This window comes from Amphibalanus amphitrite, unplaced genomic scaffold (assembly GCF_019059575.1).
Source record: "Amphibalanus amphitrite isolate SeventyFive unplaced genomic scaffold, NRLGWU_Aamphi_draft 000228F_arrow, whole genome shotgun sequence".
Classification (NCBI taxonomy): domain Eukaryota; kingdom Metazoa; phylum Arthropoda; class Thecostraca; order Balanomorpha; family Balanidae; genus Amphibalanus; species Amphibalanus amphitrite.
In genome coordinates, this window is record NW_024881723.1 from 60,723 (window position 1) to 73,523 (window position 12,801).

At 49.4% G+C, this 12,801-nt stretch overlaps 1 protein-coding gene across 1 annotated transcript in view; it reads left to right on the plus strand.

Annotated features, from left to right (window-relative positions):
• The window catches only part of LOC122385703 (low-density lipoprotein receptor-related protein 2-like), a 65,609-nt gene that overhangs the window by 16,821 nt on the left and 35,987 nt on the right, over positions 1 to 12,801 (plus strand). The window contains exons 12-18 of the mRNA XM_043374151.1: positions 242 to 350; positions 889 to 1,253; positions 1,570 to 1,772; positions 2,082 to 2,266; positions 3,057 to 3,267; positions 3,641 to 3,962; positions 4,468 to 4,664. Of these exons, the coding sequence (XP_043230086.1) occupies positions 242 to 350; positions 889 to 1,253; positions 1,570 to 1,772; positions 2,082 to 2,266; positions 3,057 to 3,267; positions 3,641 to 3,962; positions 4,468 to 4,664 (1,592 nt within the window). The remainder of the gene's footprint in view (positions 1 to 241; positions 351 to 888; positions 1,254 to 1,569; positions 1,773 to 2,081; positions 2,267 to 3,056; positions 3,268 to 3,640; positions 3,963 to 4,467; positions 4,665 to 12,801) is intronic.

The window sequence follows — 12,801 nt, forward strand, 5'->3', positions numbered from 1 at the left end:
CTGTAACGGTCTGGTCTGTAAAGGTCTGGTCTGACGGTTCTGTAACTTTCTGTTATAACGGTGTCATACCACGACAGGTAACAACACCAACTGCGTGTACGGCGGCCTGGTGTGTAACGGTCTGGTCTGTGACGATCTGTTATAACGGTGTCGTACCTCGACAGGTAACAACACCAGCTGCGTGTACGGCGGCCTGGTGTGTAACGGTCTGGTCTGTTATAACGGTGTCGTACCCCGACAGGTAACAACACCAACTGCGTGTACGGCGGCCTGGTGTGTAACGGCGAGGACGACTGCGGGGACGGCAGTGATGAGGACGCCATGCACGCCTGCAAGAAGCCGCCGGCCACGTACGTATACCGACAGTCTGGGACAGCGGCACGGGGACAGCGGCGGCAGGCTGCGCGCCGACAGTCTGTAGTAGCACAGTCTTGGGTGGCTGGTCTGAGAGACCGGCATTCTGACGATATAAGTCAGTGGCATTTATCACCTGTCCGCTCTGGCTGTTGCAGACAGCAGGGGCGTCGACGCTGGTGCGGGGCGGACTGGTCGCAACCCAAATGTTTGTCTTTGATTAGGCCTGTGCAAGGGTTGTTACAAGTCTCAGTTTCTTTACACGCTTCTTACATCTGGCTGGTCGTACTCATTTCTTTAAAGACCTTTTTGACTCTGTCGACAACTGACCTGCTAACAAGAGGGTAGTCCTGGACGATTCATAATCAGCCGGATTTAAGCATCCCCTTACCATCCGTGGCGGTTGCTCACTGCGTTAGTTGCTGCTGACTGCAGCTGTCTCTGACGCCTCTGACCCTCCTGTCTGACGCCTCTGACCCTCCTGTCTGACGCCTCTGACCCTCCTGTCTGACGCCTCTGACCCTCCTGCTACAGGTGTTCGTCGGACGAGTGGCGCTGCCCGGGCGTCTCGGACCGCTGCATCCCCCGAAAGGTAGTCTGCGACAACAAGCCGGACTGCCCGAACGGCGCCGACGAGGGCCCCGGCTGCGGCCTGGCCGAGTGCCAGTCGGACAAAGGCGCCGCCTGCAACCAGGGCTGCATGGAGACGCCGGCCGGCGCCGAGTGCCTGTGCGCCGCCGGCGAGCGGCTCAACGGCACCGCCGAGTGCGTCGACATCGACGAGTGCGCCGTGCCCGGCAAGTGCTCGCAGCTGTGCCACAACACCAAGGGCTCGTACTTCTGCACGTGCGCACCCGGCTACAACGTGACCGTCGACAAGCACGGCTGCAAACCGGCCAGTGAGTTACCGAGCAGACCCGAAACAGTGAACAATGTTTGCCCTGAGATTTTATGGTCATTTTTGTTCTGATTGTTGATGGGATGCTCTCAGATGTTTTTTTATCAGATTTGTCTGTTATCTGCCATTGTTTGGGATGATCGTTTGGTTGTTTCTTCACCATCAGAAGATGCACTGCTTAAAGCATTGGCTTCTTTTATTCTATGCGATATCCATTTTGCCTCTCTGCAAATACCTGTTCTAACTGTCGCCTAGTCCTCTAAGGACCTACCTACGATCGCCATTCCTCACCATCCGACCTGTCTTTCCGTTCACAGAGAAGGAGGAGGCGGTGCTGATCATCTCCAACCGGCGCTCCATCCTGATGTCCAACATCAACGAGACGTCGGTGGAGCGGCTGCCGATTTCTGTCGAGAACGTGGTGGCCACAATCTCGGACACTGTCACCGACACGCTCTACTGGTCCGACATGAAGGTCAAGAAGATCATGCGCCTCAAGAAGGGCGGCCAGCCGCAGGAGGTACGTACGGCTGCGTGAGCTCAGAGCTCAGAGGTCAGGGGGGACAGGCATTTAGCGCTAACGCTCTGTGGTATATGATATGGAGATTCGGTAATGCAATCAGCAATGTACTATTTTGGTTGCGGACTTATTCATAGGGCTCTTTTTGTCAGATTTGGATAATGGAATGAGACTGCTTTTGTCAATCGAATTGGAGGGGACGTGACATGCTTGAGTAGAGCGCAGGTGTACGTTATCCCATGCAGCTGCTCTGCTGCGGCGCACTCGGTGTCTGAGTCCCGTCTCCCCCTCCCCATCCCCTCCGTCCAGGTGATCAGCAGCGGCCTGGATCTGGTCGAGGGCCTGGCCTTTGACTGGATCACGGGCAACCTCTACTGGGTGGACTCGAGGCTGGGCGTTATCGAGGTGGCCGACCGCGACGCCACCAGCCGGATCGCGCTCATCAACACAGACGTGGACCAGCTGCGGGGTCTGGCGCTGGACCCCTCCGAGAGGTGAGTGGTCAGTCCCCTATCCCCGTCAGTACCCCCTGGGGGGACCAGCTGCGCGGCCTGGCGCTGGATCCGTCCGAGAGGTGAGTGGTCAGTCCCCCACCCCGTCAGTACCCCCTGGGGGGACCAGCCGAGCGGCCTGGCGCTGGACCCCGTCCGAGAGGTGAGTGGTCAGTCCCCCACCCCCGTCAGTACCTACCCCCTGGGGGACCAGCCGAGCGGCCTGGCGCTGGACCCCTCCGAGAGGTGAGTGGTCTGTTCTCCACCCCAGTCAGTACCCCCTGGGGGACCAGTTGCGCGGCCTGGCGCTGGACCCCTCCGAGAGGTTGGTTCGTCCCCCACCCCCGTCAGCACCCCATGGGGGGACCAGCCGCAGGGGCCTGGCGCTGGATCCGTCCGAGAGGTGAGCCTTCTGTCCCTGAGTATGGAACCGACCCACTCTCGTTGTGGGGTGACCTAACCGTCAGGAGCACATACGGTTGTTTCTTTACTGTCATAGTGCTAATTTTTAGTGACAGAAATCGATGGTGAATGACGGTAACTTTGGAATGCTTGTAACTATGCTATTGTTAGCTATCTGTTTCCTTCGACTTTTTTTTGTACCGAGCCCGCTTCCTGACGTTTGTCGCTGCCCGTTTCCTAGCGTTCCCTCTGTGTTTGTGCAGCTCGCGGTTCCTGTTCTGGTCGAACTGGGACGCCCGGCTCCTAACGCTCTCTATCTGTCGGTAGCTCTCGGTTCCTGTTCTGGTCCGACTGGGGCGCCCGGTCCCTGACGTTCTCTGTGTTTGTGCAGCTCGCGGTTCCTGTTTTGGTCCGACTGGGGCGCCCGGCCGCGTATCGAGCGCTCCGGCCTGGATGGCTCCAACCGCACCACCATCATCACGTCCAAGATCTACTGGCCCAACGGCCTCACACTGGATATCCCCAATCGGCGCGTCTACTTCGCCGACAGCAAGCTCGACTACATCGACTTCTGCAACTACGACGGATCGGGCAGACAGCAGGTCAGTGGGCGCTGAGTGCTGACCGACGGCGGCTCGTCACCGTTCACCAGTGGCCCGGCCCGGTGTCAGTGTCTGTGTCAGTGTCCCTTGTATCTGTCAGCTCAACAGTGTCAGTATCATTGACCCGGCGCGCCCAGTGTCAGTGTCAGTATTAAAGGTCCGTATGTCTGTCAGCTCACAGTGACCGAGTCCTGTGTCAGTCTCAGTGACGGTGTAACCTCCGCTTCTCTCCGTCAGGTTCTGGCCAGCAGCCACTACCTGCTGCACCCGCACAGTATCGCCGTCTGTTCACCAGTGGCTGAACCCTGTGTCAGTGTCAGGGTCCCTGTGTCAGTGTCAGTGTCGTTAACGTGTGCCCGCCCTCCTGCCACAGGTTCTGGCCAGCAGCCACTACCTGCTGCACCCGCACAGTATCGCCGTGTTCCTGGACACGGTCTACTGGACAGACCGCCAGCTGAACCGGGTGCTCTCGGCGCACAAATTCAGCGGCGCCAACCAGTCGGTGGTCACACACCTGGTCTCGCAGCCGCTCAGTATCCACATCGCGCACTCGGTGCTGCAGCCCAACGGCAGCAACCCGTGCGCGGCCGCGCGCTGCGACCACCTGTGTCTGCTGGCCCCCGGGCAGCCCGGCTTCGCCTGCAAGTGTCGGCCCGGCTACAAGCTGGCAGAGGACAATCGCACCTGTACTGTTGGTGGGTGGCCGGCGGGACTGGGGGGAGGGGGGGGGGGGTCTGTACCGTCGGTGGGTCGCCCGTGGGGCCGGGGGAGAGGACAACCGCACGTGTACCGTTGGTGGGTGTCCGGCGGGGCTGTGGGGAGGGGCTGTTGAGTTGGAGTTGGAGTGGGATTGGGAGTGGAGTTGGAATTGGTTTGTTAACAAATGTTACCATGTCTCAACAAATTACAGGGATGCCCATGACTGCTGCAGTCGGGACGCCCTAGATCTATACCTCAGCAACATCAATGAAGTCAAGCGGTCGCTTCCAGCAGCATAGCTTGTTGTTTGAATTTCCGACTGATCGTCCTTCTTGTCGCGGCTGCTCCTGGACTCCTGCCGCTGCTGACCGGTAACTGACCGGTAACTGGCGTGTTACTGACCAGTAACTGACCCTTCCCCTGCCGCCACAGAGGAGCGCGCCTTCCTGCTGCTGATGGCCGGTTACTGACCGGCAACTGACCCCTCCCCCGCCCCCACAGAGGAGCGCGCCTTCCTGCTGCTGCTGGCCGGTAACCGGGTGACGGACGTGTCGCTGACGCCCGACCAGGCGCGCGCCGGCCTCCTCACGCCGATTGTGGGCGTCGAGCGCTCCACCAGCCTCGACTACGACCACCAGTCGCAGACCGTCTTCTGGGTCGGCATGACAGAGACCGGCATCGGAGAGGACGACGAAAACGTGAGTGACAGGAGGGAGGGGCAGGAAGGTCCGTGGATGGACTGGGGTGGTGAAATGGGGTGGTCCACAGCTATACTTCTCCGCTGGTCTGATGCGCTGCATCAATACAATGTATGTGTAGCTTCAGAGTTACGCCTTATATTTTTTTTTTTAGCTGCACCTTGCCTTGTAAGTTTTTTTTTATAAATTATCAGTGTAGTGCTGGTATTCGCATGTCCATCAAGTTAGCGTCGTATTCGTATTCGTTTTCAGCGTCGAGTTCCAAACATCGCCAAACTATGCCAAACGATAGATCTTGACACGCTGATTCCAAAATCATCACTCATTTTTTCCTAGGTCAAATATTTTGACCGCTAGGGGCAAAAAACCACTCTGGCTATAAACAACCATAAGGTACTTCTTTAATTACCTTCCGATCGGGCTGAAACTTACACAAAACATGTGCCGCCACACAAGGATGCGTCACAATCAACAAAATCGCCGATCGAGGTCAAAGGTCAAGGTCATATTTGCGAAAAACCGTTATTTTTCGACGGGGTACCAAATAAAAACTTTATTTACCGTCCGATCGGGCTGAAACTTACACAAAACATGTGCCGCCACACAAGGATGCGTCACAATCAACAAAATCGCCGATCGAGGTCAAAGGTCAAGGTCATATTTGCGAAAAACCGTTATTTTTCGACGGGGTACCAAATAAAAACTTTATTTACCGTCCGATCGGGCTGAAACTTACACAAAACATGTGCCGCCACACAAGGATGCGTCACAATCAACAAAATCGCCGATCGAGGTCAAAGGTCAAGGTCATATTTGCGAAAAACCGTTATTTTTCGACGGGGTACCAAATAAAAACTTTATTTTCCGTCCGATCGGGCTGAAACTTACACAAAACATGTGCCGCCACACAAGGATGCGTCACAATCAACAAAATCGCCGATCGAGGTCAAAGGTCAAGGTCATATTTGCGAAAAACCGTTATTTTTCGACGGGGTACCAAATAAAAACTTTATTTACCGTCCGATCGGGCTGAAACTTACACAAAACATGTGCCGCCACACAAGGATGCGTCACAATCAACAAAATCGCCGATCGAGGTCAAAGGTCAAGGTCATATTTGCGAAAAACCGTTATTTTTCGACGGGGTACCAAATAAAAACTTTATTTACCGTCCGATCGGGCTGAAACTTACACAAAACATGTGCCGCCACACAAGGATGCGTCACAATCAACAAAATCGCCGATCGAGGTCAAAGGTCAAGGTCATATTTGCGAAAAACCGTTATTTTTCGACGGGGTACCAAATAAAAACTTTATTTACCGTCCGATCGGGCTGAAACTTACACAAAACATGTGCCGCCACACAAGGATGCGTCACAATCAACAAAATCGCCGATCGAGGTCAAAGGTCAAGGTCATATTTGCGAAAAACCGTTATTTTTCGACGGGGTACCAAATAAAAACTTTATTTACCGTCCGATCGGGCTGAAACTTACACAAAACATGTGCCGCCACACAAGGATGCGTCACAATCAACCAAATCGCCGATCGAGGTCAAAGGTCAAGGTCATATTTGCGAAAAACCGTTATTTTTCGACGGGGTACCAAATAAAAACTTTATTTACCGTCCGATCGGGCTGAAACTTACACAAAACATGTGCCGCCACACAAGGATGCGTCACAATCAACAAAATCGCCGATCGAGGTCAAAGGTCAAGGTCATATTTGCGAAAAACCGTTATTTTTCGACGGGGTACCAAATAAAAACTTTATTTACCGTCCGATCGGGCTGAAACTTACACAAAACATGTGCCGCCACACAAGGATGCGTCACAATCAACAAAATCGCCGATCGAGGTCAAAGGTCAAGGTCATATTTGCGAAAAACCGTTATTTTTCGACGGGGTACCAAATAAAAACTTTATTTACCGTCCGATCGGGCTGAAACTTACACAAAACATGTGCCGCCACACAAGGATGCGTCACAATCAACAAAATCGCCGATCGAGGTCAAAGGTCAAGGTCATATTTGCGAAAAACCGTTATTTTTCGACGGGGTACCAAATAAAACTTTATTTACCGTCCGATCGGGCTGAAACTTACACAAAACATGTGCCGCCACACAAGGATGCGTCACAATCAACCAAATCGCCGATCGAGGTCAAAGGTCAAGGTCATATTTGCGAAAAACCGTTATTTTTCGACGGGGTACCAAATAAAAACTTTATTTACCGTCCGATCGGGCTGAAACTTACACAAAACATGTGCCGCCACACAAGGATGCGTCACAATCAACAAAATCGCCGATCGAGGTCAAAGGTCAAGGTCATATTTGCGAAAAACCGTTATTTTTCGACGGGGTACCAAATAAAAACTTTATTTACCGTCCGATCGGGCTGAAACTTACACAAAACATGTGCCGCCACACAAGGATGCGTCACAATCAACAAAATCGCCGATCGAGGTCAAAGGTCAAGGTCATATTTGCGAAAAACCGTTATTTTTCGACGGGGTACCAAATAAAAACTTTATTTACCGTCCGATCGGGCTGAAACTTACACAAAACATGTGCCGCCACACAAGGATGCGTCACAATCAACAAAATCGCCGATCGAGGTCAAAGGTCAAGGTCATATTTGCGAAAAACCGTTATTTTTCGACGGGGTACCAAATAAAAACTTTATTTACCGTCCGATCGGGCTGAAACTTACACAAAACATGTGCCGCCACACAAGGATGCGTCACAATCAACAAAATCGCCGATCGAGGTCAAAGGTCAAGGTCATATTTGCGAAAAACCGTTAAAGTAACCGAAAAATAACGGTTTTTCGCAAATATGACCTTGACCTTTGACCTCGATCGGCGATTTGGTTGATTGTGACGCATCCTTGTGTGGCGGCACATGTTTTGTGTAAGTTTCAGCCCGATCGGACGGTAAATAAAGTTTTTATTTGGTACCCCGTCGAAAAATAACGGTTTTTCGCAAATATGACCTTGACCTTTGACCTCGATCGGCGATTTTGTTGATTGTGACGCATCCTTGTGTGGCGGCACATGTTTTGTGTAAGTTTCAGCCCGATCGGACGGTAAATAAAGTTTTTATTTGGTACCCCGTCGAAAAATAACGGTTTTTCGCAAATATGACCTTGACCTTTGACCTCGATCGGCGATTTTGTTGATTGTGACGCATCCTTGTGTGGCGGCACATGTTTTGTGTAAGTTTCAGCCCGATCGGACGGTAAATAAAGTTTTTATATGGTACCCCGTCGAAAAATAACGGTTTTTCGCAAATATGACCTTGACCTTTGACCTCGATCGGCGATTTTGTTGATTGTGACGCATCCTTGTGTGGCGGCACATGTTTTGTGTAAGTTTCAGCCCGATCGGACGGTAAATAAAGTTTTTATTTGGTACCCGGTCGAAAAATAGCGGTTTTTCGCAAATATGACCTTGACCTTTGACCTCGATCGGCGATTTGGTTGATTGTGACGCATCCTTGTGTGGCGGCACATGTTTTGTGTAAGTTTCAGCCCGATCGGACGGTAAATAAAGTTTTTATTTGGTACCCCGTCGAAAAATAACGGTTTTTCGCAAATATGACCTTGACCTTTGACCTCGATCGGCGATTTTGTTGATTGTGACGCATCCTTGTGTGGCGGCACATGTTTTGTGTAAGTTTCAGCCCGATCGGACGGTAAATAAAGTTTTTATTTGGTACCCCGTCGAAAAATAACGGTTTTTCGCAAATATGACCTTGACCTTTGACCTCGATCGGCGATTTTGTTGATTGTGACGCATCCTTGTGTGGCGGCACATGTTTTGTGTAAGTTTCAGCCCGATCGGACGGTAAATAAAGTTTTTATTTGGTACCCCGTCGAAAAATAACGGTTTTTCGCAAATATGACCTTGACCTTTGACCTCGATCGGCGATTTTGTTGATTGTGACGCATCCTTGTGTGGCGGCACATGTTTTGTGTAAGTTTCAGCCCGATCGGACGGTAAATAAAGTTTTTATTTGGTACCCCGTCGAAAAATAACGGTTTTTCGCAAATATGACCTTGACCTTTGACCTCGATCGGCGATTTTGTTGATTGTGACGCATCCTTGTGTGGCGGCACATGTTTTGTGTAAGTTTCAGCCCGATCGGACGGTAAATAAAGTTTTTATTTGGTACCCCGTCGAAAAATAACGGTTTTTCGCAAATATGACCTTGGCCTTTGACCTTGATCGGCGACTTTGTTGATTGTGACGCATCCTTGTGTGGCGGGACATGTTTTGTGTAAGTTTCAGCCCGATCGGACGGTAAATAAAGTTTTTATTTGGTACTCCGTCGAAAAATAACGGTTTTTCGCAAATATGACCTTGACCTTTGACCTCGATCGGCGATTTTGTTGATTGTGACGCATCCTTGTGTGGCGGCACATGTTTTGTGTAAGTTTCAGCCCGATCGGACGGTAAATAAAGTTTTTATTTGGTACCCCGTCGAAAAATAACGGTTTTTCGCAAATATGACCTTGACCTTTGACCTCGATCGGCGATTTTGTTGATTGTGACGCATCCTTGTGTGGCGGCACATGTTTTGTGTAAGTTTCAGCCCGATCGGACGGTAAATAAAGTTTTTATTTGGTACCCCGTCGAAAAATAACGGTTTTTCGCAAATATGACCTTGACCTTTGACCTCGATCGGCGATTTTGTTGATTGTGACGCATCCTTGTGTGGCGGCACATGTTTTGTGTAAGTTTCAGCCCGATCGGACGGTAAATAAAGTTTTTATTTGGTACCCCGTCGAAAAATAACGGTTTTTCGCAAATATGACCTTGACCTTTGACCTCGATCGGCGATTTGGTTGATTGTGACGCATCCTTGTGTGGCGGCACATGTTTTGTGTAAGTTTCAGCCCGATCGGACGGTAAATAAAGTTTTTATTTGGTACCCCGTCGAAAAATAACGGTTTTTCGCAAATATGACCTTGACCTTTGACCTTGATCGGCGATTTTGTTGATTGTTACGCATCCTTGTGTGGCGGCACATGTTTTGTGTAAGTTTCAGCCCGATCGGACGGTAAATAAAGTTTTTATTTGGTACCCCGTCGAAAAATAACGGTTTTTCGCAAATATGACCTTGACCTTTGACCTCGATCGGCGATTTTGTTGATTGTGACGCATCCTTGTGTGGCGGCACATGTTTTGTGTAAGTTTCAGCCCGATCGGACGGTAAATAAAGTTTTTATTTGGTACCCCGTCGAAAAATAACGGTTTTTCGCAAATATGACCTTGACCTTTGACCTCGATCGGCGATTTTGTTGATTGTGACGCATCCTTGTGTGGCGGCACATGTTTTGTGTAAGTTTCAGCCCGATCGGACGGTAAATAAAGTTTTTATTTGGTACCCCGTCGAAAAATAACGGTTTTTTCGCAAATATGACCTTGACCTTTGACCTCGATCGGCGATTTTGTTGATTGTGACGCATCCTTGTGTGGCGGCACATGTTTTGTGTAAGTTTCAGCCCGATCGGACGGTAAATAAAGTTTTTATTTGGTACCCCGTCGAAAAATAACGGTTTTTCGCAAATATGACCTTGACCTTTGACCTCGATCGGCGATTTTGTTGATTGTGACGCATCCTTGTGTGGCGGCACATGTTTTGTGTAAGTTTCAGCCCGATCGGACGGTAAATAAAGTTTTTATTTGGTACCCCGTCGAAAAATAACGGTTTTTCGCAAATATGACCTTGACCTTTGACCTCGATCGGCGATTTTGTTGATTGTGACGCATCCTTGTGTGGCGGCACATGTTTTGTGTAAGTTTCAGCCCGATCGGACGGTAAATAAAGTTTTTATTTGGTACCCCGTCGAAAAATAACGGTTTTTCGCAAATATGACCTTGACCTTTGACCTTGATTGGCGATTTTGTTGATTGTGACGCATCCTTGTGTGGCGGCACATGTTTTGTGTAAGTTTCAGCCCGATCGGACGGTAAATAAAGTTTTTATTTGGTACCCCGTCGAAAAATAACGGTTTTTCGCAAATATGACCTTGACCTTTGACCTCGATCGGCGATTTTGTTGATTGTGACGCATCCTTGTGTGGCGGCACATGTTTTGTGTAAGTTTCAGCCCGATCGGACGGTAAATAAAGTTTTTATTTGGTACCCCGTCGAAAAATAACGGTTTTTCGCAAATATGACCTTGACCTTTGACCTCGATCGGCGATTTTGTTGATTGTGACGCATCCTTGTGTGGCGGCACATGTTTTGTGTAAGTTTCAGCCCGATCGGACGGTAAATAAAGTTTTTATTTGGTACCCCGTCGAAAAATAACGGTTTTTCGCAAATATGACCTTGACCTTTGACATCGATCGGCGATTTTGTTGATTGTGACGCATCCTTGTGTGGCACTGGCGGCACATGTTTTGTGTAAGTTTCAGCCCGATCGGACGGTAAATAAAGTTTTATTTGGTACCCCGTCGAAAAATAACGGTTTTTCGCAAATATGACCTTGACCTTTGACCTCGATCGGCGATTTTGTTGATTGTGACGCATCCTTGTGTGGCGGCACATGTTTTGTGTAAGTTTCAGCCCGATCGGACGGTAAATAAAGTTTTTATTTGGTACCCCGTCGAAAAATAACGGTTTTTCGCAAATATGACCTTGACCTTTGACCTCGATCGGCGATTTTGTTGATTGTGACGCATCCTTGTGTGGCGGCACATGTTTTGTGTAAGTTTCAGCCCGATCGGACGGTAAATAAAGTTTTTATTTGGTACCCCGTCGAAAAATAACGGTTTTTCGCAAATATGACCTTGACCTTTGACCTCGATCGGCGATTTTGTTGATTGTGACGCATCCTTGTGTGGCGGCACATGTTTTGTGTAAGTTTCAGCCCGATCGGACGGTAAATAAAGTTTTTATTTGGTACCCCGTCGAAAAATAACGGTTTTTCGCAAATATGACCTTGACCTTTGACCTTGATCGGCGATTTTGTTGATTGTGACGCATCCTTGTGTGGCGGCACATGTTTTGTGTAAGTTTCAGCCCGATCGGACGGTAAATAAAGTTTTTATTTGGTACCCCGTCGAAAAATAACGGTTTTTCGCAAATATGACCTTGACCTTTGACCTCGATCGGCGATTTTGTTGATTGTGACGCATCCTTGTGTGGCGGCACATGTTTTGTGTAAGTTTCAGCCCGATCGGACGGTAAATAAAGTTTTTATTTGGTACCCCGTCGAAAAATAACGGTTTTTCGCAAATATGACCTTGACCTTTGACCTCGATCGGCGATTTGGTTGATTGTGACGCATCCTTGTGTGGCGGCACATGTTTTGTGTAAGTTTCAGCCCGATCGGACGGTAAATAAAGTTTTTATTTGGTACCCCGTCGAAAAATAACGGTTTTTCGCAAATATGACCTTGACCTTTGACCTTGATCGGCGATTTTGTTGATTGTTACGCATCCTTGTGTGGCGGCACATGTTTTGTGTAAGTTTCAGCCCGATCGGACGGTAAATAAAGTTTTTATTTGGTACCCCGTCGAAAAATAACGGTTTTTCGCAAATATGACCTTGACCTTTGACCTCGATCGGCGATTTTGTTGATTGTGACGCATCCTTGTGTGGCGGCACATGTTTTGTGTAAGTTTCAGCCCGATCGGACGGTAAATAAAGTTTTTATTTGGTACCCCGTCGAAAAATAACGGTTTTTCGCAAATATGACCTTGACCTTTGACCTCGATCGGCGATTTTGTTGATTGTGACGCATCCTTGTGTGGCGGCACATGTTTTGTGTAAGTTTCAGCCCGATCGGACGGTAAATAAAGTTTTTATTTGGTACCCCGTCGAAAAATAACGGTTTTTCGCAAATATGACCTTGACCTTTGACCTCGATCGGCGATTTTGTTGATTGTGACGCATCCTTGTGTGGCGGCACATGTTTTGTGTAAGTTTCAGCCCGATCGGACGGTAAATAAAGTTTTTATTTGGTACCCCGTCGAAAAATAACGGTTTTTCGCAAATATGACCTTGACCTTTGACCTTGATCGGCGATTTTGTTGATTGTGACGCATCCTTGTGTGGCGGGACATGTTTTGTGTAAGTTTCAGCCCGATCGGACGGTAAATAAAGTTTTTATTTGGTACCCCGT